The sequence below is a fragment of the Saccopteryx leptura genome, chromosome 11 (genome assembly GCF_036850995.1).
Source record: "Saccopteryx leptura isolate mSacLep1 chromosome 11, mSacLep1_pri_phased_curated, whole genome shotgun sequence".
In the NCBI taxonomy this organism is placed as follows: Eukaryota; Metazoa; Chordata; class Mammalia; order Chiroptera; family Emballonuridae; genus Saccopteryx; species Saccopteryx leptura.
Window position 1 is genome coordinate 3,614,636 of NC_089513.1, and position 25,510 is coordinate 3,640,145.

A 25,510-nucleotide genomic window follows, 5' to 3' on the forward strand; every position below is an offset into this window, starting at 1 on the left:
ATGGGAGAATAGTTCAAGAAGGGGTCAGAGGACAACATTGTTAACGGGTAAATGAAAGTAAAGACTTAGAAAAGTCCACTGATGACCCTTCTCAGAAGAGCTGTCTGACCCCATGATTCCCATTTCTCCTTAAACTCAGTCGGCCTTTGGCTTCCCTGCACCAGAGACTTCTCCTCAGACACCAACCACTCTGTGTGAGAGACCCACAGGGTCCCCCATCCTCTCTAACTCCGGCGTGAGACCCACAGGGTCCCCCATCCTCTCTAACTCCGGCGTGAGACCCACAGGGTCCCCCATCCTCTCTAACTCCGGCGTGAGACCCACAGGGTCCCCCATCCTCTCTAACTCCGGCGTGAGACCCACAGGGTCCCCCATCCTCTCTAACTCCGGCGTGAGACCCACAGGGTCCCCCATCCTCTCTAACTCCGGCGTGAGACCCACAGGGTCCCCCATCCTCGCTAACTCCAGCGTGAGACCCACAGGGTCCCCCATCCTCTCTAACTCCGGCGTGAGACCCACAGGGTCCCCCATCCTCACTAACTCCGGCGTGAGACCCACAGGGTCCCCCATCCTCACTAACTCCGGCGTGAGACCCACAGGGTCCCCCATCCTCTCTAACTCCGGCGTGAGACCCACAGGGTCCCCCATCCTCGCTAACTCCAGCGTGAGACCCACAGGGTCCCCCATCCTCTCTAACTCCAGTGAGACCCACAGGGTCCCCCATCCTCGCTAACTCCGGCGTGAGACCCACAGGGTCCCCCATCCTCTCTAACTCCAGCGTGAGACCCACAGGGTCCCCCATCCTCTCTAACTCCAGTGAGACCCACAGGGTCCCCCATCCTCACTAACTCCAGCGTGAGACCCACAGGGTCCCCATCCTCTCTAACTCCGGCGTGAGACCCACAGGGTCCTCAGCCCTCTCTAACTCCAGCGTGAGACCCACAGGGTCCCCCATCCTCGCTAACTCCGGCGTGAGACCCACAGGGTCCTCAGCCCTCTCTAGCTCCAAAGCTGGCTCCTCTTAACTCTGACAACTCCATCTTCCCACATGACCAACCAAACACCCCTTTCTGTTCCCTAACCCAGGGGCCTACCCTTTCCAGTACAGCCAGAACCAGCTGCTTCGCAGAGCGCATGGCTGCCACCGAGTGCCACACTGGCATTGTGGCCTGCACTGCGGTCACACCTCCCAGCTGGTCCCCATTCCTCCCACTGTCCCCTCTGCCCAGTCTCTTCTCAGCACAGTGGTCAGAACAGTCCTGTCGAAACCAGAGCCAGACCCCATCACTCCCTGGTCTCCCCCCATCTCACTCAGCGTGAAGGTCAATGTCCTTGCCGTGGCCAAAAGGATCATGTTTCTCCTCGTCACTCTGGGCTCCCTGACGTCTCTTGACCATACAGCCTGTTCCTGTGCCTGGACAGCCCGTCCTTCAGAGAGCCACGCAGCTCACTCACTCAGCCCTTCACGCCTCTGCCCAAGGAAGCTACCTCAGCCACCTCCCTCTGCTCTCCTTTCCTTCCTTCCTGTGCCCGTCACCATCTTGTACATTACACATTCGATACGTATACACTGTGGCAGCATTGGGCACATGGCAGATAGCAAACAGCTGTCACATAAAAGAATGAAGGGCATTTCAGAATAAAAGTTCTGTCTAGTGGTGGAAACAAACAGTTCCCACGGCTCCGGCAGCATGTGCTCATGAAGAGACGGAGCCACAGAGGTAACAACGGTGGCTCATCTGAGCCTTTCCCCTCTACAGTCACGGTCACACGTGAAAAATACTCTATCTAAAATACCTTTATTTCTTTATTTTAAAAAAGACACTGTAGGATACAACATAAACAATTTAACCATCATTATATAATGACCATTCTTAAGTATCAATAAATACCTAACACACTGTCACGTCCAGATGATGATTTGAAAAAGAACAAAATCTGGTTAGTGAACGGGTTAGTCAAATACAAACAAATCACTGGCAAACCCGTATTTCTTTCCTATTTGTTATAGTAAGCAACCAATACAAATAAAATAACATAATAATGTACAATTATAGTATATAATAAAACATAAGATAAAAACAAAGACAAATTTAGTAAGCAATGATACTATGACACTTAAGATATAATAGTACATGAAAAGTACTTTCACATTTCTATGAGGATGACTTTTTAGCAGTTAATTGTAGCATTTTGCCATAGGTTTAAATGCAGTGGCTGACCTAAGATTCTTGATAACATAAAAACCATTTATTTAGTTTTTAAAGTATAATGGCTATAAGACTAGCATACAATAGTAATATAAAGAATGATTTGGGGTCAGAGTAGGGGCTGTCCACAATGCATATAATTACCAAAAATTTATAGAAGAAAGTGCAATTCAGTTTTCCTTCATTATATTGGACTTATTCTGGCTTTCAAAATTATACTCTTTAAAATGAACCAAATTCTTCATTGATTTCCAGGGAATCCTAGCACAGCACCTGGATCTATAGCTGAACATGGATTGTGAATAAACAATTGGTTGCTTTGTCTCTACAATAAATCATATATATACACACTTATACATACATATATAGATATATTTTAGGGGGGGAAACTTTCACTATGATGGATATCCTAAGATAAAAAAAAAATCTAGTTCTACACCAAAGACTGACCCTAATACAAGCAAGCTTTGCCAGGTAGGTTAACATTTATCTGAATGAAATACTACACAATAAACTCGAAGTTTTAGGCACTAATGGAGGGGTGGAGAAGCTGTCAAGACCACCTATAAAGAACTGTAAGATACTCCACACCACCTGAGCAGCGGGCTCATCTGAGTTATTTACTTGGCGTACCAGCAGTGTAAGTCTTCACTCCTGTGGCGCGGTGATGGGACGGTGGCAAGAGGGCAGCCTCGGGCACACGCAGCAGAGGACGGGCTTGGGAACCAGGTGTGCTGTGGACAACAGAGTGACCCGCTAGCTGTGCTTATTAACTGCACTTTTGTGAAAGCAAGTTCTCCCCACAGCCTCAGAAACAAACGGAAAGACCATTCATTACAGTAGTCCACTAATGATCTCCTGTACCAGCTCTGGGAAGAGAAAGGCATGCTCAGGAACGGGCTGTGAACTAGACGTGTTCCCCTGTGGAATGGTCATTCTAAGAGTGAGAACTGGAAAATGGAAGTGCTCATGGTGACGGCACTGAGCAAGTCAGCTAGCCAGGCACAATTCCAGGAGAAAGAGTTGTATTCGTTTTGAAGCAGAGTTCACATGCATTTTTGCATTTAATTGCAGTTTAGCAAAATAGCAAAAGCAGTAAGTCACACTAAAAGTTCAAAGTTCCACTTGTACTTGGCTAATTTTTAAAAAGAATTTAATGAAAGATTACTTCCGAGGAATATTGAGAAGTTTTGGTTTTTTCAAGTATCTTACCAGAACAGTTACACCACATTCTGTCAAGCACACAGCGAGCTGCGGGAGAGCCAGAGCACCAGCAGCGGCAGCTCCCCCTGCCCTCCTCACGCGCTGGGCAACCTACCTGTGAGCCCGCGTCTGCCGACACACACCTGCCCCCAGTCCCTGCCAGAGCGCAGCCTATGCGGCCAGCTGCAGCGCAATCATCTCAACAACCCAGAGCCTGCCCGCTGCTCGGCAGGGCAGCGCTCACAAATGTCTGAACAAAGCAGTCCCTACTCTAGTCATTTGGTTATGTGATGGAAGGTTCTAGTTCTTCTGTGAAACAGGTTTTATGTTCATGGAGGACTTGTTACGTTTGTGTTAAACTGAAGTGGAATTTAGTGAGTCATTAAAGACAAAGCAGACACCCCAAAATGTAATACATTTATACACAGTCTTTGTTTAACAAGTGCTAGCTCTTATCTGCTACATACGTGTGTGGTTGTGTGTATATATATACTACATCTACATCTACATCTACTAAAGTATTTATGGGTAACATATGCTGTCTCAAATGTACTATAAAATAGCAAAGTGTGTGTGTGTGCGTGTGTGTGTGTATGTGTGAGAAACAGGAAAAACTAGAATATATTCATGGTTGAAGCTGGCTGATAGGTACTTAAAGATACTTGATACTATTATCTGTACTTTGTATGGTTTGAAAATTTCAATAACAAAAATAAATGCAACTAAATTTCAGTAATAAATAAGGACAAAATAAAGATATTTTCAACTAACAAAACTAGTCATATATGGACAAGCGTGTGGTGGTTATGGGGGGCGGGGGGAGGGAAGGAGGGAGAGGGGGAGAGGCACAAAGAAAACTAGATAGAAGGTGATGGAGGACAATCTGACTTTGGGTGATGGGTATGCAACATAATTGAATGAAAAGATAACCTGGACATGTTTTCTTTGAATATATGAAACCTGATTTATTGATGTCACCCCATTAAAATTAATAAAAATTTATTAAAAACAAAAACTAGTCATATAAATGGGTATTCTGCAAGCATCTCTACAAGACTGCTTGTTACAGTGAAGGGCTGGGGAGAAAGTGTCCTCAGCAGGGACAGTTAAATCCACCCACATGCAGCACCCCACGCAGGAAGAGCCAGCCCCATGCATGCAGCCATGAGAAACGAGCTGTCTGGTGAAACGGGAAGCCCCACAGCCGTGCACGCAGCCCAGGCTCTGCCCACCGGAGTGCGTGAGGGTCCAATGCTGTTCAGTGGCCACCTCTGCAAACAGGAATCACAGCCGATTTCTCCCCCTTTTTTCTTGAAACTGTTTCATACTTCTCAAATTTTTTAGAGGCTTATGTTACTTTTATATTTGAGGGAAATTAGTTTCTATAATGATATCCTACAGTTTCATTTTATTCTTTCTAGGTAATGGAAATAATTTTGTATTTAAAAAGTTTTAGGTCTTCAGTAATTCAGAATTGGAAAATGATATACTTCTAAAACTTATAAAATCTGGCATAGATTTCATTTATTTTAAAAATAAAAAATTTGAAGGCATTCTAGCACAGAACATTTTCTTCAATCACCTGCTGAGTGTATTAAAATGTAAGATGTCATAAACTGCATGAAACATGTGTTATAAAACCTATCCGAATAGACTTAAGTCTTTGGTTAAGTCAAATCAGGCTGAAAATTCTAATTATGAGAAGGAATAGCATTTGGAAGAAAAAAGAAGAAAATGTTTTCTAGTTTGCTCATAAAGACTGAATGGAAAGTATTGTACTGGTTCTATGCAGAAAGGCCTGTGTGGCTGTTGCAGCGGTGTCTGTGCTCAGACTGGGAGGGTGGCAGGGAGGGACTGCGATGTCCGGCGTGGCTGTGACCTCAGCGCTGTGCCCTCAGTGTCATCAGCCACATCTCAAGCTCACCCTCAGCCAACACTGCAACATTTCTAGAGTAGATTTTGAACTTATTACACTTTGAAGCATCATTTAAGGTCAGTCATCTTGGGAAAGAGTCCCGAAAGGTCTGTGTTCTAGTGGGTACAGACTCTCATCTTTGTGCTGCTGTGGGCCCTCCTCTCGTCTGTGAAGACCCTACATGGAGCGGGGGTGGGAGGAGCTCACAGTGGGCCCTCTCCACCTCAGCCCAGTTTGGGGTCTTTGCTGTGTGGAACAGTTGCTGTGTGTGGTCCTTATTCAAGGGCTATTATACTGTTCTCAACATCTCCTGTTTCCTTGATTTTAAGGCTTCAAGAATTTAAAAGTAACTCCTTATCAAGAGGTTGGAGACTCCTAACATAGCAATTCCAATGGAGATAATGTAGTGAAGAACAGGTCAAAAGCTATCGCCTAGGTTACCTGATGGGTGCTCCCTGCTCTCACATCCACGCGTGAGCTCGAGGGGCGGCAGGGAACGGCTTTGGCTTTGCTCCGTCCACCTCATGCACCTGCAATCAGATTCCAGGGCCGTTTCTCATCCCTGAACTGAACGGACTTGCAGTGCGCTAGTGCACCACCTTCTCAGCGCTTCTGGGTGACCGTGCGAAAGCCCTCTGGGCCTGGATTTAGGGGCTCTAAAGGTCTACCACATGATAAGCACCCCTAGGTTAAAAGCGCCTCCTTACCTGATTCACAGAAGGACTAGGCTGTCCATGACAGGCGTCACTGGAACAAGGCAGCTCTGCAGTTTTGGAGGGTCCCTGACACGACTTCCTTTCGGCCCTGTGGGCGGCTCTGCCTCCTGGCAGTCTGTGGACCCCGGCTTCAGCTTCTCTAGTCTGACTTCCTGCTCGTGGCTGCAGCAACCGGGCAGCTTCCATTTCTGTGTCGGATTCAAAAATATGCAGTCTCTTCCCTTTCAGTGACTTGTGCCCTTCCCCTAGAAGTCCTGCTATGCACCTGCTTGTTACAGCGTCCTCCCGGCTCATGTGGTGGCCGGCAGCACCTGTCCTCATAGCTGGGCTGTGGCCTGGCCGCCGGGGCCCTGGACCTTCAGACCTTCGCTTGCTCCCACCTCTGCTCAGGGCCGAGGACCGCACGCTCGAGGGGAGCCACGTGGCGCTCTTCCAGGACTCAGTCTTCTCTTCTTGCCGAGGTCTAGGAGCCTTCTGGTTTAAATGTCCAGCATCCACCTGAAGGCTACCAATAGATCTTTTTTTAATAACTGGACTTAAACTCAGTTTGCCAGCCTGGATCCCACTGGCTTTAAGTGAAAATAACTTAGATTCTGTAACACCTTTTCTTCTCAGGTTGACAGGTTCTAAGACACTGTTGTTCATCTGTGATGGTTGAGTTTTGAACACTGGTACGAGTTTAGGGGCCATGTTACTTTGGGAGCTGGGCACTTGAGGGTTTCCTCTGGTGGATGTCGGTCCTTCCCAATGTGCCCGTGCCCTGTCAGCCAGGGGCTTCTGTCTGCCCTGAGCAGTTTCTGGCTGCAGGTGCAGGGCCCCAGGCATGCAGGGCTTCTGTGGGCGGGCCCAGAGCTCGACCCTGTGGTCCACAGCTATGGAGCACGGTGCCTGCTGAATCAGGGAGGGCCCTGCACAAGGGCCCTGCATCCAAGAGGACCCGAACGTTTGTTTAGAGGTCAAGTTGGGTGGCTTGACTTTGTTTTCCTGAAAGGGTACAGATTAAGACATCTTTAAAATGTAATACTGTCCCCAATGGAAAAGAAATAAAATATCAAAATAGAGATATAAAGTAACACTGAAATATATAAAATAGGTAAAAAGAAAACAAAGCCTTCTTAAGGATATGTGTGTATTTCTTATGGTTTGTACCCTTCCTTAGACACCAGCCTCTCATAGTATTTTAAGATGTAGACAGGTCCTAAGTTCCATATAACTCCACTACAACGACTCTGGTTAGCTGCCCTGTGCAGCGAGGGCTCAGGCCGTGATCTAGGATCAATCAGGCAGATAGACGCACTCACACTACATTTGGAAGGAAGACGGGAGGTGCAGCCACATTTGTGTAGTTTCTGTTGAAGAGTTTAACTGTGAATGCCTTTGGTTTTTTCAGTTGCAGGGTAGGCAGAAGCCAAGTGTCCACCCCCCAGCTTTGTAGGTGACCGGAGATAGAGTGGGAGCACTCACTCTCCTGCTGTGGCCCAGCAGATGCAAACACACGAAATGCCCTCCACCACACGCCCTGCCTTTACCTCCCGAGGGCTGCCCCTGCACATAGGTACTGTTGGCGAGAGGAGCCGACCTTAAATCTGAATAACATGCCACCTCAAAGAGATGACTGTCAGGAGCGACTGACTCATCTTGAAGTGTCTAGACTGAACTTTTTCCATTTGATAAAAAAGGAGTTCAAGAACTAAGTTGAACTCAATCATAGAAAATCAAAGACCAGCCAGTTTTTTTTTACTCCTGGGTTCCATAAACCACAGTAACTTTCAAACAACATGCCTAATATTGGAGATACCAAAACAAAAAAGTAATCACCTCATTCCAGGCAGATTCATATAAGCATAGATTACTTGTGTCTGCACATAAAAAATGTATCTAGACTATGTATCTGAAATACGTTTATATTCACACCGATTTATCTTCATGTCTCTCAGAAATACACATCTGATAGAAATAATTTCCAAGACCTTGTTTTGCTTCCTAGCTTGTTAATATATTACTTCATTCTTCTAATTAATTTCTAAAATACAGTAAATAGTCCAAAGGAGGGAGCCTCTAGATGTATAGTCAAAATTGATAAAAAGACTACAAAAGGGCCCGTGTAAACAGCAGAAGAGATCATAAATAATTTATAGAACTTAATATACGTACTTAAATGGTCAATAAATCCAAGCTTTGTGAAGTCATAATGCAAGAAAAGAACATATCTGTTACCACATTACCATTATTCTGCCAGCTGTCACTGGCTTGGTTGACATTAAATTTCTAGAACTTTACATATAATTTATATACCTTTGTACATTAATACGAACTTACAGAGGGAAGACAAAAGCTTTAGCCTCTGTTTAGATGTGAATGGCTCTCTAATGGAGGCCTAGAATTAAGGTAATGATTAAATGAAACTTGAAGACTGACCAAAATGACCAATAAAATGTGCTTTATCTATTAAAATCTGGTTCTACACTGTACAACTTGAGTAATTTTTTTATTAAAGTTGAGCAGAATTCAGTTCAACTTAGCTCTAACCATGGTTTGTAGGAAACAGGGACTTTAGAAGAATACATTAAATGACATGACACAAAGAAGCAATCAATCAAATATTTTTCCAGGGCAAATAACCCCATAAAGGGAGTGGGTTTGGAATGTTACAGAATAAAACAGCCTCAAAGAGACACACCCAGCAAATGGAACAACCGGCCTGGTTTGGCTTCTGACCCGCACAGAGTATGGAGAGTACATCTGAGATGACAGGAACTGGACTGGACTGCGGTCAGGTGTCATGGCATTACTGTTCAGTGGGTTTTAAAAAGCTCCCGTCAGACAGAAATGGACGTCAGGTTCTCACAGATGAAACAGCAGAGGGCTGCCCAGGCTGTGTGGCCCCAGCTCCGCTGACTCCCTCACCCAGCCTCGCTGCCTTCCTTGCCCCAAAGGGGTGGATTACAAGGACAGTCACCTATAAACGTCACGCGCACTGGGCTCCACTTCAGTCAGCCTCCCAGACAGCCCCACTGTGACAAGTGCTGTTACTATTCCCACTACCAGGCCCCATTTTACAGCTGAGGAAAATGAGGCCCAGGGATACAAATGACTCGCCCAGGACTATACAAGTAGTAAGGAGTTCAAACAGACAGCCTCCCATAGAGCCTGGGTTCTTAACCACGTATCTAAACTTCTCCCAATTTCAAGATTAAGAATCTAACTTTGGGTTTCAGTCCTAATTCTGCAGAGTATTTAACTGCATGGCTTTCATTATATTACCTGGATGCTCTGAGATTGTTTCACCTTCTGCAAAATTGAGAAAACAATTCTTTATTCAAGAGTGTATCTGGACAACTGCACACAGAAGGAGCTCGCAGAACTGAGCAGGAGAAGTCCTTACTGTCAGGAGCAACACAAAGGCCACCACCCCCAGCTTGTTATTTTGCAAGTAAGAAGTACATTTTCACAAGTACATTGTCTGGATTCACTATTTCTAAAACTGATGTGGACTAGAAATATTTAGTATTCAATACATATGCGTAATGTACTGACCTAACCTCTAACTCCTCAGGTTTGGACTAGCCGACAATTAAAGTCTGAGTCATTATAATAAAGATGTGACTCACACGTGTCCACTCAGCCCCTTCTAAGCAAATGGCCGTGCCTGCAGCCCTGACATCTGGGCTGTCCTGTGGTGTGGAAACGTGTCCGTCCCTGACCCAAGGAGAGGAAACCCACACGCTGGCTGGTGACAGGAGACGCAGGGGCTGAAGAGACCATGGTCTGCCCCTGGGCTCCGGTGAATTTCAGTTGAGGATTATAAACACAGTGAACACTTAGCATCTCGGCAATTTGAAAATAACCTGTGGAGGCACCATGAAGGGGCCGGAGCCAGTCAGTGGAAGACATAATCCCTGGGGCCACGGGGACCTCAGAAGCAGGGTCACCAACAGTCAGAGGAGAGTGAACAGACACGGAAATATCCAGGTAGCTTACAGTATGTGTTAAATTGTCCCCATTTTTGTCTTTCCTTTGGTGAAAACACAAGATTACTTTTCATTCCAAAGAAAGATCATGCTCTGGGGACAAGGAGGTGAGCTCTAGCCTCCAGGGCTTCACACCAAATAGAAGAAATAGACCAGCAAACAGCTACTCCTGTACCTGCGGTAAAACGCAGCCATAACCAACGGCGGTGACCAGCGGTTAAGTCCAGTAACAGGAGGCAGTACCAGGCAAACAGTGACCCGAGGACACCACAGGACACGGACCTCTTACCTGTAGGAGCAGGCTGGTTAGCTCCTGAGTACAGTAGCATGGTCTCGTCGTCATCTTTATGGGAAACCCACATATATGGGGCAGTTTAGACTTCAAATCTGAAAGAAAACTTTTCAACACACCTTCCAAATCTACTCGCGAAAAGAACTGCACGGGCTGACTTCTGATGCAACTGAGAGGGTATCTGCACAACGTCAGAGAACAACTTTGTGGAACAGCAGCATGAAATAGTGACTGTCAAAAAGGCACACACAACTAACTCCTATTTTATATGTTGCTTATTTACTCTTAGCTAAATAATTTTGTTTTAATCCAAAGCCAAAAAGCATGCTTTCTTATAGGGCTGTTAATTCTATTCTGATACTTACAAGACAACTCACTGTATCCTTACGACACGGCTTTCTATACAGACTGGCAACCTAAGATAGTCCAGAAATGACTTACAGAAGAGACACATGACCTTTGTAGGTTATAAAAGTGTTTAGAGTAAACAGTAAGCAAGTTATACCTTTGAAAAGCACTCAAGATTCAGTACAGGGGAACACACAGACTTCACTCAGGCTCGAAAAGCAGTTCCTTGAGAATAGCAGATGCTTTTCTGATGAAAAATATTCTGAACATTTGGAATCAACTTGGCATTTCATGAAAGGGAGTAACTGCTATCTGTCAACCTCAGTTCCATACTGAGATTTGGGCTGGGTGACAGAACACAGAAAAGAACGTGGTGGTGGCCATCCTTCCTCCACTGGGAAACTCTGGCTGCTCAGAACACAGCTGGACAGGAGGGCGGGGCTGGGGTCAGGACTGAAGAGTACACCCAACCACTTGTGCTCTGTCATGTGTAGATTTTTAAAAACAAGGTTAAGATATTTTCTTATCAATGGGGTGCATTAAGTGTGAGTCAAATCCTTTTAATTTTGCCTGTAAAATAATGTTCCAAAAATAAAATTCTTTGTTAAACAATGAGCTGTAATTCCACCCTTTTGGTAATATCCAAAATACCACTGGAGGGAGCCCTTGGTTAAGAAGAATCCTATGATTCCTTGCTTACTTTTTACAGAAAATCATATGAACATCTTTTCTATCTAATATAAAGTTTGTCTGAATTGTTGCAGCAGTGTTTAAAAAGAAGAAATAGTATTAAACTCATCCTCAAATAAAAAGTAGGAAAATTCTTAAAAACAAAAACAAAAACAAACAAACAAACCTCATGCAGATTAAAAGCAGCAAAGAGAAAGCAGTTTCTTTTAGACAGAGGCTGACATCAGGGCAGGAGAGCCCGGCCACAAGGTGGCAGAGGGCACCTTGTATGGCTGGTGAGTAAAGGATACGTGAAGACCCTTCCTTCTAGCATTCTGAAGTAGATGCTGCAGTATACTTTAGTATTTCCACAATCTTCTGGAAGTTTATAGCCATACTAAAAATTAAGAACAAAGTTGAAATTCTCTTGAGAGGAAGATAAACTTAGGTTAAATCACCAGAAGCAAAACCAAACACCTTCTGACATAATACATGTCTCTGTTCCTTACCAGGTCATCCCAGTGCACCTGGAAATCCATGTAAGAGTGAAAAGGACAGTCAGGGGGCGTGGTGTGAAGAATACTCAGTATCTGTCCCATTTTCATACTACGAAAAATAAGTTTGGTAAAATATCATGAGCCAATTCCAATGCTTAGATGTAGCTTAACCATGTGATTTTTAAGGTGTTCAAAAACGATTTAGCAGCTATCTATACATAAGTAATTAACTAATCATTTGCTCCTAGTTCCAGACAGACTGTATTACATCTTAACTTCTAGAATTGTTAGGGAAAACTAACACCAGTTATAAACTTAACATAAAGACTAATGTTGCTACACACAAGTGTGCTTGGTATTGTTAGACGTTAGGGGAAAGTTTAAGAGCTGAATGAAATTGGAGTCAAATTTATGTTTCCCATCCACCTCTTTCTTGAATGAGTAACTTATTATGTGCATGCTTGCTAGTTCAAGTTCTTTTTTTTGTAAAGCAGGTTAAAATTTCATCCTAATAGTCCTATTAATAACAAGCCATTTTTATTTCTGAATATAGTACAAACTTAAAACTTAGCTCTTTTCAAGTGATACTGAATCATTAATTATATGTTAAAGTTGACAAAGATTTTATTGAGATTATAATATTTGAAATCTCAGTAATCTCAGTAATCTGATAAAGGAAATTGTTGGCTTCTATAAGTATGACAATATTGTTGCAAGATCTTTAAAGTTATAACTCAGTTTCAAAAATTCACTAAACAGTTTCTACTTTTGCACATGTCAAATTTGAAGCAAAATTAGAAAAAAAAAACTGGTACACCTTGAACCTCCCTTAGATAGTACAAACTGAAATCTCACCTTGGCAAAATGTAGCACCAGTTGCTTAAAATTGAATGTTCCTCAATGACAGCATTCTTGTGAGTATCAAATTCCTTTATAACACTTTGAGAAATATCAAACTCTTTCAGCTTTAATAGAAATAAGATTATAATGCATAAGTCCTCAAAAGAGTTTGGAAAACAAGAAACACTGAAGGACACATACTGTTTCTGTTACACACATGTGCGCCTAGTCACACAGCTGTAATCGTGAAGTCTCAGTTACACTGCACAACCCCCTCCATAATGCAGTCGTTTCAGCTTGCCCCATTGCTCTTCTCTACAGTACAGCAAGTATTTCATGCTTTTCCTCTTAACTTCAAAATCAAAACTCCTATCCTATACTATTTTATAGAGGTCTATGAACTAATTGTTAGAGCAGTCAGGATGTGAAAAATGGCATGTCAAAAAACTAAGTAAGGTGAGGTTTAGAGAAGCTGATGACAAATGATAATTTAGAGACTTCAATGAATTGAACAAGTATGGACTGAGTATATAATGCTGAGTAGAAAAGAGAGAAGCAACTTCCTCACTTCTGGGGTTTGCTTCCTTGTTGAAAAAGGCTCTTACTACCCTAATGTCACTGTGCCCTCTATTCATTCCTTTCCATGGCAGATGAGGTGACGTATTTGGTGGGTAAAGCTGGGACAACCCCTTCCTCTTCCTCTCGGGAGCTGGCCTACTGGCAAAGTTGTTCTGGGAACAGGGCCTGATCTCCCAGGGAGCCGGAGGTCCCCACTACTGTCACTCGAGGGCGAGTCAATCCACCTGATCCTTGGGTCCAGGCAGGCCACTTTCTTCAATGGCTGTTTATCTCTCACCTTTCTCAGGAATAAATAGTGTGACCATATGTCTATTAACTAAAATGAAGGCCAAACTTGAAACTTCTTTATGCAGACAAAACCAGTCAAGCCCCATAAATAAAATGAAATCTAAAAAAAAAAAATCAAATCTAGATTATTCTGCAGTGTAAGTGAAGTTTAACTTATTTTTTGTAAATGCCTCCAGAAATTGTACATGAAACTTAAGCTGTAATAAGTAGTCCTCAAAAGGCTTATTACAAAGTAGATCGGGGACATAAAAGTGAGGAGTGTAACTTTAGAAACACAAGTAAGTATGAGAGCATGGTGCAGAGCAGTGCAGGTTTAGAAGAGGGCGGGGGTCCCACTAGGGTCCGAGCCTGTGCAAGCTCCTCATTCCAGCAGGACATTCCCACTCCTTACAAGCAGGCCAGCTTCCCTACCGTACGTAATTCTGGGGAGCCAGAGAGAATGTGCTATTCATCTCTGGCTTGTCTGCTGCCATGACACACGCACAGAATTGTGTAATCAGTTACAGAGAAAGTGAATGGAGCAGCGTCTGAGCTGGCTGGAGCAAGAGGTGCGGCCAGTCGGAGTGCTCCAAGCTCAGAAGGGTCCCCTGCCCTATGCCTGGGCTTCTCAGCCTGGACACTGCTGACCCGTCAGGCCAGGCCATGCTCTGTGGGGATGACGGTGGAGACGCAGACTGGGCACTGCAGCAGCACCTCTGTCCCTGCCTACTGAGTGTCATCAGCAGTACACTCGTCCTGTCTGCGACAACTGGATTCTCTCCAGACGTTGCCAAATGTGCTGTGGGAAACAGAAGCACTCATTGCCCTCCACCTGCCTCTGCTGAGAACCACTCACTGAGCTGCCACTCACACCTAAGGTTCTGTGCTGGGGCTACGAGAAGAGCAGAATAAAAGACACATCCTCCTTCTAAGAAAGCAAAACACATTACATGTGAAAAAGTAGGCACAAAAAAATCAGATGCTCCCAGGATGCCAATGGGGCAATACATTCAGCATGGGCTGCAATAGTGCGCTTTGTGTCTGGAGGTGTGCGAAGAGGGCTGTGGGAGTCCCCTGAGCAAGGGGACAGCATGATGGGATCTGTGTTGGACTATTTTCTTTGGGTGAGCAGACTAGAACAATATCAATATTTCAATAATTTAATATGAATTTTGAAAATAAAAAACTCATCACTTTTCTTGTTAAAAATTAAAATCTACCGGCATATTAATAATAACAAATGCACTAAGTTTGTAGTAAAGTTAATCATAGAAACCAAAACACGCGGTACCTCGGCTGGTGGCAGTCTGACTGTACAAGCTTCTACACCCAGACAAACTTGAGTTTCTGTTACATTGAGGGTTAACACTGAAAAGAAAACAAATGTAAACTTTCTGGAATCATCACTCCATCCCATCAAATTACATATTGTAGCAACAAAAGAAATTACTTTAACTTAATTTATTCAGGTTAGAAACTCAGACATGGAAAAGGCAATCATTGTATTACACGTGGCTGTCGCAGGTGAAACATCTAAACGAAGACAGAGGCTGGGACAGTGTGGACACATGGGAGTGTGTGTGCTGGGGGTATCTCATGGCAGGGCCACAGTAAGAAAAGGAGACAGACTAGAGTTAGGAGGAAAAGGCAACTAGTACCCTTTAGCAGTCTGATGTCTATGGTATGTGGAAATGGAGACTGTCTTCTTTGTCCTCTTAAATCAGGGGGACCACACCATGACTCTTACTCAGTGGTCTTTCCCTAACAAATGCCCTCAAATATTCTGGCAGATACACTCTGGATCTTCTAGCCCCAAGGCCTGTGTCTTGCTTCCTCACAATGAAAAGTGCTTGCACACGTCAGCTACTGATTGTCTCTGGAAGGGGTCACACATAGAAGGAGGCAGGGGGCGTGTGGGGTTATGCTGATGCTCTGTCTCTGGACCTGGGAACTGGGGGTGAGTGTAGTCTGTGAAAACCCAGTGAGCTATATGCTTTCAGTTTGTCAGTTCTGCTGTAGAATATGGCATTCAGTAAATGAAAAGAAAAAATTCTAACACAGAGGTGAAAAAGTCTGCTGTCCTACACTGCTATCTTTCACCTCCAACCACTGCAGTGTTTGAGTAATGAACTGAGTGACGAGCCCATTCGTCCACAGGTAGAGGCGACTGCCACTGTCCAGTTTAAATATAAAACTAGTGCGGGGGGGGGGGGGCACTGAGATCAAAGACTGTGGACTATAGATGCTGCCTAGGGTTTAAGGTGTGCCCAAATGGTGGTGACGGCTACCATGGCTGACGAGCAATGTCTGCCTGGGCTTAGGTATCCCCTATCTGTATCTCTGAACTACTGTTTAGGAACCTGTCTACCTGCAAAACAGCCACGCATGGCATTGAAAAGAACTATACTGCACCATATGATAACCTGTTATTTTAGATTGTCTGTCTTTGTAGACTTTTAAAGAAGAAATCATGTTCTCATAAGAAATAGCGATTTTACTTAGAATACTGAAGAATTTTTGGTGATATGATTCTGTAAACTACACATTATAAATGCCTATAAAACTTAAACTCCTTCAATAGTCATAATTTTCCTTAAGAAGAAAAATAAAAATTAAGCTTTTATTCCTATTGAGAGAAGTGAATTTTTCTCAGTAAGGCAGGCTATATATTTTGAATCACAGTGATTTCTCCTGGTGAAACTGTTATTATAATAAATCTGATTAAACTGATATAACCTAATCACCAACATTATAACAAGTCAACAATCTATAACACTGTTTAACAACTGTGGGTTACATTAATGTTTTATCTATTGATGTATACATTTTTACTTACCTACAGCATTTTGCTTTCCCATCTGAGAAAGAAACTCCCTTCCTTAAAAAATTGATAGGACAGGCCATATTATTATAACCCATAAAGCATGCTTAAGAAATACAACCTTATGTGAGCTTATCAAAGAAAAATGTCTTAAAATGCAGTTTTATACAAAGAAATAGCTGGTGTCAGCTCAGAGGGAAAAAATACAATCACTGAAAACTACCTCTTCATTTAAAGAACAGAAATACCTAATTATACCCTGAAATATTTATTTTCTAGTATAAAATGCTTAGAAAATGGTCAGACCACAACACAAAACTCAGAATAGTCTTTTGGTTCCAGCAATATTGGTAATTTCTGTTCATTTTATAACAATGCTCCTCACATATCATTATTTCTTTCTAAATATCAAGTATTATTTAATAATCATTTTCTTTAAAGAAACAGCAAGCCTCTGAATATAATCCCAAAGTAAGGAGATGACATTTATGTTGTTGTGGGCTTGCTTGAGAATAGCTGGTTGGGGTTATGCTATCAAAACTATTCCCTAAAAATATCTCAAAATTAAAAACAGATGCAGCATATAATAGAAAGAAGAAAGGAAGTCACCTTGCACAAGGAGATGGCCAGCTTTATTCCAGGCTGGGGCGAGCCTAGCTGTGAGTGAATATGAAAGGCAGTTTTGAAGAATTAAAGGAATTACTCTTTCTGGTGCCTCCACCTAAAGAGATTAAAAGGTCAAAATATGAGCAAACCACACCCATCAGTATGTCCCTATAAACTCACAGAAAGTGTGTGTGTGTGTGTGCAGATCACCATCTAACCCGCAAGGTTACTCTGATGTTAGTCATATCACCACAATCCCATAATCCTACCTGGTTCTAAAGGAAAAGCAGTGTTAGAACTGTTTTCACAATGAAACCCCGACTCCTGCCATGCTGTCACAGCCCAATCTCACTTGCTTATCTGCCCCAAGAAACCTAAGCTTTTAAAGCTCCTGGGTTAGAGCCTTAAACCTTATTTAGCCTTCTGCTCTACACAGAAGAACCCAAACCAGAACTCTATCGTTGCATTTTTTCATTACTTTCAAAACCAGAAAACAATGAAAAATGTACTGGGTTCTAGCAAATCATCTCTACTTATAGAGGGTTTTTAAAAACTAGAACTTCTGATCAATGAGAGTAGTGCAGATCCATCCTCCCTCCTGAGACAATGCTAAAAAACTGCGTATTATATGAAACAATGATCATGGGACAATAGACGACAAGCAACAAAGAAAAGCAGTCCCTACAGGACAGATGCCCATGATCACTCCTCCATACAGACTGAGGAGGGTTTCCAGGCTACGGTGCAGGAACAGGAGTCCTGAAAGGGCCAGGGGACCCCACAGTTTGACAGAGCTGCACAGAGGGCAGATGGAGACCGGCAAAGCCCCCGCGAGGATTCAGCGGAGTATGGACTAGCGCAAGCTTGCGGGGAAACTACTCAGGCTGGGAAAGAAGCACGCATCTTTCTCTACAAACACCTGTGCATGGGCAGTCCAGAGGTAAATGCTGCCACCGCCTCTACTGGCAAGACATGCAAAACAGGGACGGCGTCCCAGACCATCTTGGTTTCTGGTGACTTTTCCCAGGATGCAAGTAAATAATCTGCTGGTGGCGGACGGGACCAAATCTTTTCTTTGTCTCACAGAGGATATAATGAAGGGCACTATCAGCAGGACTGCAAGCAGTGGGTGAGCAGCCGGCATGCTGACTTCACACATGCCCCACGGTCCAGGGGCCACGCAGCTGAACAAATCCCATGAAGCCGACATGCTAACTTCACACATGCCCCAGGGTCCAAGGGCCATGCAGCTGAACAAATCCCATGAACTATCAGGACCCACCTTCAAAGGCCAACTGGCTTTCTCCTCGATTCTGTGTTGACTTCCCCTTGACCTGGGGGTTAATCCCCAAACAGCAGGACACATCAGCTCCCAATCAGACTTGGAATGCAAGGCGGAAGTCCAGGGCAATGCTACAATTCATAAATATCTTGTCTGGTGACCTGGATGCCTTCCAGGGCAAAGGTGGTACCATTGGTCATGCCAGCTACAGTTGGGGGCAAATTCTGTACCATGTTTTCTCAATAATTAATACAGCAGGTAGACAGAAAATAAGTGAGAATATAGTACCTTAACACTATCAACTAATGTAACCTAATCAACATTTACAGTCTATAACACAACAGCAGAATACACATTCATCTCAAGGGGACAAGAATCATTTACTATGATAGACCATATTCTGGGCCATAAAATAAGTCTCAATAAATCCGAAAAAATTCAAATATACAAAATATGTTCTCTAGCTACGATTAAATTAGAAAGCATCAATAGCAGCTCTCTAGAAAATCCCCAAATATGTGAAAACTACTTAACATACTCTTAACTAACCCAAGTTCAAAGATGAAATAAAAGGAAAATTAGAAAGTATTTTGAACAAAGGAAAATAAAAAAACATGCTTACGAGCAACTTTCTAGCACTGAATTAAAAGTGCCTGTAATGGAAAGAACAAGTTCTCAGTGCAGTGACTTCAGCATTCACCTTAAGAAACTAAACAAAAAAAAATTAGCATCATATTTATTTCTGATGACGAGGATGCACAGGAAATGAACTTCCTCACTTCTCCCGTCAGCACCTGGGTATGGTTGCTCGCCCTGTGCTCACCTCTGTGCTAAGTGAACAGAAAGAGAGCCACCCTGTGCTTCCCCAGAGCTTGTCACGAGGAGGACATTCACAGTCTAATGTGTGGGAAAGGGCTTGGATAAGATGGCAGGACAGTTAAGACCTTAAATTAAATATAATAAGCATAAATCAACTGGTATCATGCCCTTGGCTGAGGGCTTCCATGATTTGTGCCGAGTGCTGGGGGCAACTTCCTCGTGCCACCAGGCTGGGCAGTGCCAGGCACCCGCTTCCTTAAACCCAGCTTACCCTGTTAGATTGGATGCCTTATTGCTGGGTATCCCCAAAGGCGCTCTCATCACCACTGCATGGGATTGGGTTTTGTGTTTGCATCTCCCCAGAAAAAAAAAGAAGAGCAAACTACACTGAAAAGAAGCATACGAAAGGAAATAACAGGACAAAAATGAAGATCAATGAAATACAAAACAGGAAACAGCAGAGAAAAGTCAATGAAACCAAAGGCTGCCCTCTGAGACTGGTGAAATGGTTATGCCCCTGGCAGGACTGGTCAGGGGAAACAAGCAAACAAAGACGCACGTCACCACCATCCGCAATGAGAGGGGACACCACCACCGAGCCTATAGCAAAGGAGACTAAGGAACTATTACAAGTAAGTGAATGCCAAGACATGTGATGTAATGGACATGTTCCTTGAAACAGATGAACTTGTACAGCTCTATTATCTATTGAAGAAATTGTAATTACAGTTAAGAAGCTCCCCTTAGGAAAACTCTAGGCCCAGATAACTTTGTCGGTGAATTTTACTAAATGCTTATAGAAGGAATAATAAGAATTCTATGCAAACTCCAAAAACGTAAAAAGGAGGACATTTTTCCCTACTATAAGATTCCTGAGGTCAGGGAGTTTATCTGGTTCACAGCTTTAACTCCAAACAAATCAGAGTGCTCGACATATAGTATGTTCAGTAAACATCTCCTGACCACAGTCACTATCGTGCAGTGACTATCCAGAAAGAGAAATACTGAGCATAATGGTGAAGACCCAAAAAGGCAGGAATGTCAAGCTGGAAGAAAGCTCATGAATACCAAGGTGCTCGGGACCTGGAAGTCTGGGGAAGGGAACAAAGCACGTTTACTTAGTAACAAGGAGAACTGGGCTCAGTGCGACAGGAATAGGATGTATAAACAAAATGATTCCAAGTGTTCTGGACACTGGAAAACTTGCAGTGATAAAGTCAAAGGTGTGACTAAAGGCCGGAAGAAAATACAAAGCGTGTTTTTATTGGTGCATAAGGGCTGTGGAAGACGTGCTTCTTAATTTTTTATTTTGTTCTTATAATCTGAAGATACATATAAATACTTAGAAGTATTCTTATGCTAACTCAATACTGAAAATGATTTATGTTCAGAAAATAACTGTTTTGATTAGAATTTCTCTCTAAAATTATGTTGTATCTATTCTCTTAGACATTTGTCAAGAAACACCACAATTTTGACTTAACTTTAAGTGAACATATTAATAAGATTAAATTCTCTGAGAGCAGCATAGGGGTCTCCAATAAACCCTGAGGACACTCCACAGTCAAGGACAGAGTTTTGTAGGAAGACTTGGTTTCTGGTTCTAGGTGACCAGAAACCTCCCTATCCCAACCCCTTGGAATCACCCTGCTGAAACAGCTGAGGATACACTGCCTCAGAGAAACACGCTGAGACAGGAAGTGAGCTCCAGCCAAGTCTCCACGGCCAGAGCAACTGCGACACAGAAGAGCTCAACCATGTATCCATATTTTCCTTGCTAAGATCTAGAAATTCATGACTATGTAGAATACAGTTTATACTGTTTGGTGCCTCCTCTCATTAGCTATATTGTTATGAATGATACTTTTATCTCCCTGGGTTTCATTTTCATCTGTAAAAGGGAATCTTCACTTCTTAGAAGCTATATGTAGTAAACAAGATTATGCTACATAAAACGCCTGCAAGAAAGTTTCCAACAAAAATTACTAAGCGTCTTCCCCTTGGTCGGTACTAAAGGTGCACAAAATAATTGTGTGAGAAAAATTCATTTGGCTCTTTCACATGCACGGCATTAACTTAGGAGAAAGAGACTCCAATTTTGGTTGGCTGACAAAAAGAAGTTGAATACATAATTGATATAAAGAACATCTGGAATTATTTTTAAAATCTTACCTTGGCTCCATATTTTTCAATGCAGGCATTAAGTTTTCCAGCTTTATAAAACGGTATCTACAACAAAAACCCACATTTAAAAAATGATAATACAAATACATCATTCAATAGAGCAACACCTGACAACTTGAAACGTGACGCAGCAGAGAGCACAAAACCAGCCATCATCCTGACCGCTTCATGCCCTGGAGAGACAAGGGATGGGCAACCTCTCCCTGAAACAGAATCTGTGGGTACAGCCTCGGAACAAGGAGCGCCTTCCTGGGGTGACATGAACCCAGAAACCATGTGAAGAAAGAGGCCAATAAACTTCATGTAATAAATAATTAACACTTCTAAAACATTGGCAGCTGTGTAAAGGCTGCGAATATCCAGTGTTTGTGAGGATGTGGAAAGATAGGTTTTTCACCCACGATTTGTTAAAATGTGGATTCCAAGACAGCTTTTCAGAGAGCAAATTCACAATGCCTGGATCAGTGCTTCTCAATCACCAGTCTGTAAACTGGCACAACATTTCTGGCGGACAGGCACCCGTCTTCAGACCTGCTGTTGAAAAACACTGATCTAGATAGACTATAGTGAAAATGTGCTGCAATCCCACTTCAAAGAACTGAACCCACAGAAACTACCAGACATGAAAACGATGCTTCCTGAAGCACTGTTAACAAGAGCACAAAACTAGACGCTCAGATGTGCATTAGAAGTGATAAATTATTTTATAATCATACAATGAAACATTTCACAGCCTTAAAAATGATGGAGATACATGTATTGACACAAAACAATATCCAGAAGCTGTTCAAGGGAAAAACGAAAGGCAAGTTTTAAAATAGTATGCATAATCATCCCATTTTAAATATTTTTATAAAATTTTTACAGCATATAATACATATACTTTGTAAAAGAGCAAAATGAAATTTTAGATGGCTATTTTAAGATTAGGATACTTAAATTTACTAGAGGTATAAAACAATCTCCTCCTGTTCCATAACTCTTTTAGGTAGGAAATAACACAATTAAGAAGTATAAGTGTCTACTTGTTCACCAACAGCTTGCCTTTCTTAAAAATTGTATTAAGCATGGGAAGAAAAATTTGGATGTGCAGCCACAAACCCAGAAGAAAACAAAAAATCTGAAGATTTCATAATAGCTTATCAGCACTAATAAGTGTTGACTTCCCTGAATTCTGGAGAATGAAAATCTCAGAGGAAAAGGATTTTCAGAAAGATGTATGACAAAAACTCAGAATATTATGACTTAAAAAAATTTTTTTTTCTTAAGTGAGAAGTGGGGAGGCAGAGAGACAGACTCCCTCATGCACCCCAACCAGGATCTACCCGGCAAGTTCCCTATGGGGTAATAATGCTCTGCCCATCTGGGGCCCTTGCTCTGTTGCTCTGCAACTGAGCTATTTTAGTGCCTGAGGTGAGGCCATGGAGCCATCCTCAGCACCTGGGGCCAACTTGCTCCAACTAAGCCATGGCTGCGGGAGAATAAAAGAGAGAGAGAGAAAGAAGGAAGAGGGGGAGGGTGGAAAAGCAGATGGTCACCTCTCCTGTGTGTCCTGACCAGGACTTGAATCTGGGACATCCAAGAATGTTATGATTTTTATGAAGATTTTGGCACTTCATTATCAACTTCAGTTATATACAACCATGGGAAATACGTTTCTTGTTTTAATTTTATGAAGTGTAAAATTTTTTAAATATTACAATAAACTGTTGTAAATCTAAATTCTTTAAAAATAATTGAAGATTGTTGGAATAAGAAATGTCTTCCTTTATACTAAGCGTAATTCTAAAGAATAAAACATAAAAAGATTGTATCTTAAAAATTCTATATTTACTATATTTACTCATTCATAGTCTTTATCTTAACATTTATGACACAGAAAACTAAACATAAAACAAAACCATAAAAACAGATTTTAAACATCAGGCATATCAAAGTTAAAGTCTGTTAATGGTTCAATCAAACTACAAAACAGTATATTTGCCTTTATACACCATCTTCAATTTAAGCTAAAATTAGTACCTGATTTACTGTTTATCAGAATTGCCCCAAATTATCAGTAATAATACTTTATAAAATGTTAAAATACTAACCGCCATCACAACCCAAATTTGGCTAAATGTCCCAGGCACAGGTGAGGCAAGAACATCCTGGTGCAGAAACAGTAACTGCCTGTGGAGATAAAATGCATCAATTTTAAAATGGACTGGCCCACTGTCTTTGTACTTTATCAGGAAATTTATAAACCCCTTATTTCCAAAGTTTTCTGCTCTTCTAGGCAAAGACTGTTACAGATCTCTCTCTCCGCACACCAGGCACGGTACCTTGAATACTGCAGGCACTCAGCCACGATGTGAATAAAGTTATAAAATGTTAGATATTGATAGTAATATGTAAACTTGTCCATGAATGTGAGTTTCCTAACCTCTCATGTGTGGACATGAGTTCCTTTTTTAAAACCCCGTTTCTGCCCTAACTGTACACTTGAAGAAGTCTTAACACTGACGAATCCAGCTGTTAGCTCCCGTTTTTCCCTTTTCTTTTGTTTTTTTAAGTGGTGATGGGGGGAACAGGGGCCACAGTGTAATGATTCAACTCTCAGTGAAGTTACCAAGCACTTCAATGTTAGCACTACTGACTAGATTCTCTTCCTGTAAAACTGAATTTCTTTTCCCCAAGCCAGGATGACATTAGCAGTTTTTTAGTATTCATATGAACTTACAATAACAATCATCATACTGAAAATGATCAATAATTCTGTGTCAAAGTTCAAAGAGAAGGTGAAGAAAACACAAAATGAAAGAGTTGGAAATACAAAAATTTTCCAAATCACTAATTATCAAGAAAACAAATTAAAAAAAGCATGAGTGTGTGTGGGGGTGGGGGGTGGGGTGGTACAGCAGTTACCTCAAAAAACAAGATGAGGCCCCTGTTCCCTGTTCCTGGTGTCCTCTCTGTCAGAACCCTGGGGCAGCAGGTGCTTGCCTCTGCAAGGCCTGTCTCTGCCTGAGCCTGTCTGTCACTTACTAGGACCACAAGTCAGTACACCACAGTCCGTGGGCAGGGGCTCATTCCTTTCGGGAGTCAATAGCAGAAAATCTCGCATCCAGTTTTCTAAGTACTTGGTTCCCAAAGGAGCCACAGGTAACTGGCTCAGAAGGTATCAGAAGGAACAGGCCCCTGGATGTTCCTGGGCAGGAATACATACAAAGGGAGAGAAAAAGTTTTGTAAAGAAGAGCAAAACAGAGGACACCCTGAGTACCTTTCTGATTTCTGGCCCCTAGCAATCTTGTGTTTGTTCCTCTGCCAGGAATTCAGTTACAGAGAGAATCTTGCCATGCAGTCTGAGTCTTTCCCTAAGTGCCTCAAACAATTTAGAGTAACATATGATGGATACTCAGTAACCATGGAGCTATACTTGAGGCTTCAACTAAGTTGCTTTTTAAAGACTATCTTGGGTCAGACATTTCAAGATTGTTCCTGGAGATATACTCTTCATAAATAATCTTATAATGACCTGAATATTAAAAAATAACATTAACCTAAAATATTTACATTATCTCTTAAAGTGCCCCATAAACAGAAGGTACTCAGTAAATATTTACTAATTACTATATCTATGTTTTGGGGGTGCCTGATTTAATTGAGCAATGTCTATAAAAATTTTACATTACAAAGATCACACAAGAAGTCATAAATATAAAAACCCAACAGTGAGATATTCTATTTCAAGCATTTTAAGTACTTTCTTAAATGTAATTCTGCAAACCTGGTCAGAACAAAATTAAACTTACTTTTAAAATTACATTCACAGATTGAGTGATTGAGTATTTGGTGATTGAGTGATTGAGCTTTAAAGGAGATATTTCTAAAACAGCTCTTATAGTTCTCAAAAATTTCAGAAAGCATTAGTTACAAATATATTTTCACCTGCACATCTTCAGTTGGGTACTTCTCATCTCAGTACCTGCCACCCCATCGTGCAATATTATCCTGACAGCGCAGAGTTTCTGTAAGTCTGGAAGTGTGATGAAGAACAGTGACTGTTGCCTCGAGTCATTCATATTTTCCTGCTGGCTTAATGTCTCAGCAATGGGCCTTTAAAAACAAACAGCAATAAAAAGGTTTAAAACTATCTTACCAACAGGGTTTCAATAACAACTCATCAGAATAGCTGATTATTACGTTGAAACAAAATAACAAAAAGTCATCTCCAAAAAATTAACTTACAATTCTAAACCTACAGTTTTATAGTGCAAATATAATAGTTTGGGTATAAATAATACAAAA

The 25,510-nt window shown here is 42.2% G+C and overlaps 1 protein-coding gene across 1 annotated transcript; it reads right to left on the reverse strand.

The window, feature by feature from the left end:
• Positions 1 to 2,759: 2,759 nt before the first annotated feature.
• On the reverse strand, positions 2,760 to 25,284 carry C11H18orf63 (chromosome 11 C18orf63 homolog). Its single transcript, XM_066353078.1, has 13 exons — positions 25,151 to 25,284; positions 23,313 to 23,391; positions 21,208 to 21,264; positions 16,938 to 17,049; positions 16,344 to 16,385; positions 14,799 to 14,875; positions 12,677 to 12,786; positions 11,834 to 11,930; positions 11,636 to 11,721; positions 10,305 to 10,488; positions 6,036 to 7,028; positions 5,770 to 5,858; positions 2,760 to 2,944 (listed from the first exon to the last, which is right to left on the reverse strand). Exons 1-12 carry the CDS (start codon positions 25,282 to 25,284, stop codon positions 5,790 to 5,792), a joined length of 2,040 nt encoding a protein of 679 aa, XP_066209175.1. The 3' UTR covers positions 2,760 to 2,944; positions 5,770 to 5,789.
• Between the last annotated feature and the right edge of the window lie 226 nt (positions 25,285 to 25,510).

What these genes read in the sequence shown, in the direction of transcription:
- C11H18orf63 (XM_066353078.1), bottom strand. Translation starts at nt 25,284, where the DNA reads ATGAATGACTCGAGGCAACAGTCACTGTTCTTCATCACACTTCCAGAC. An exon ending in AAATTTGGGTTGTGATGGCG is followed by an intron (nt 21,265 to 23,312) that starts GTTAGTATTTTA and finishes TTTTTGTTGTAG; the next exon opens with ATACCGTTTTATAAAGCTGG. An exon ending in TGGCCATCTCCTTGTGCAAG is followed by an intron (nt 16,386 to 16,937) that starts GTGACTTCCTTT and finishes CAATTTTTTAAG; the next exon opens with GAAGGGAGTTTCTTTCTCAG.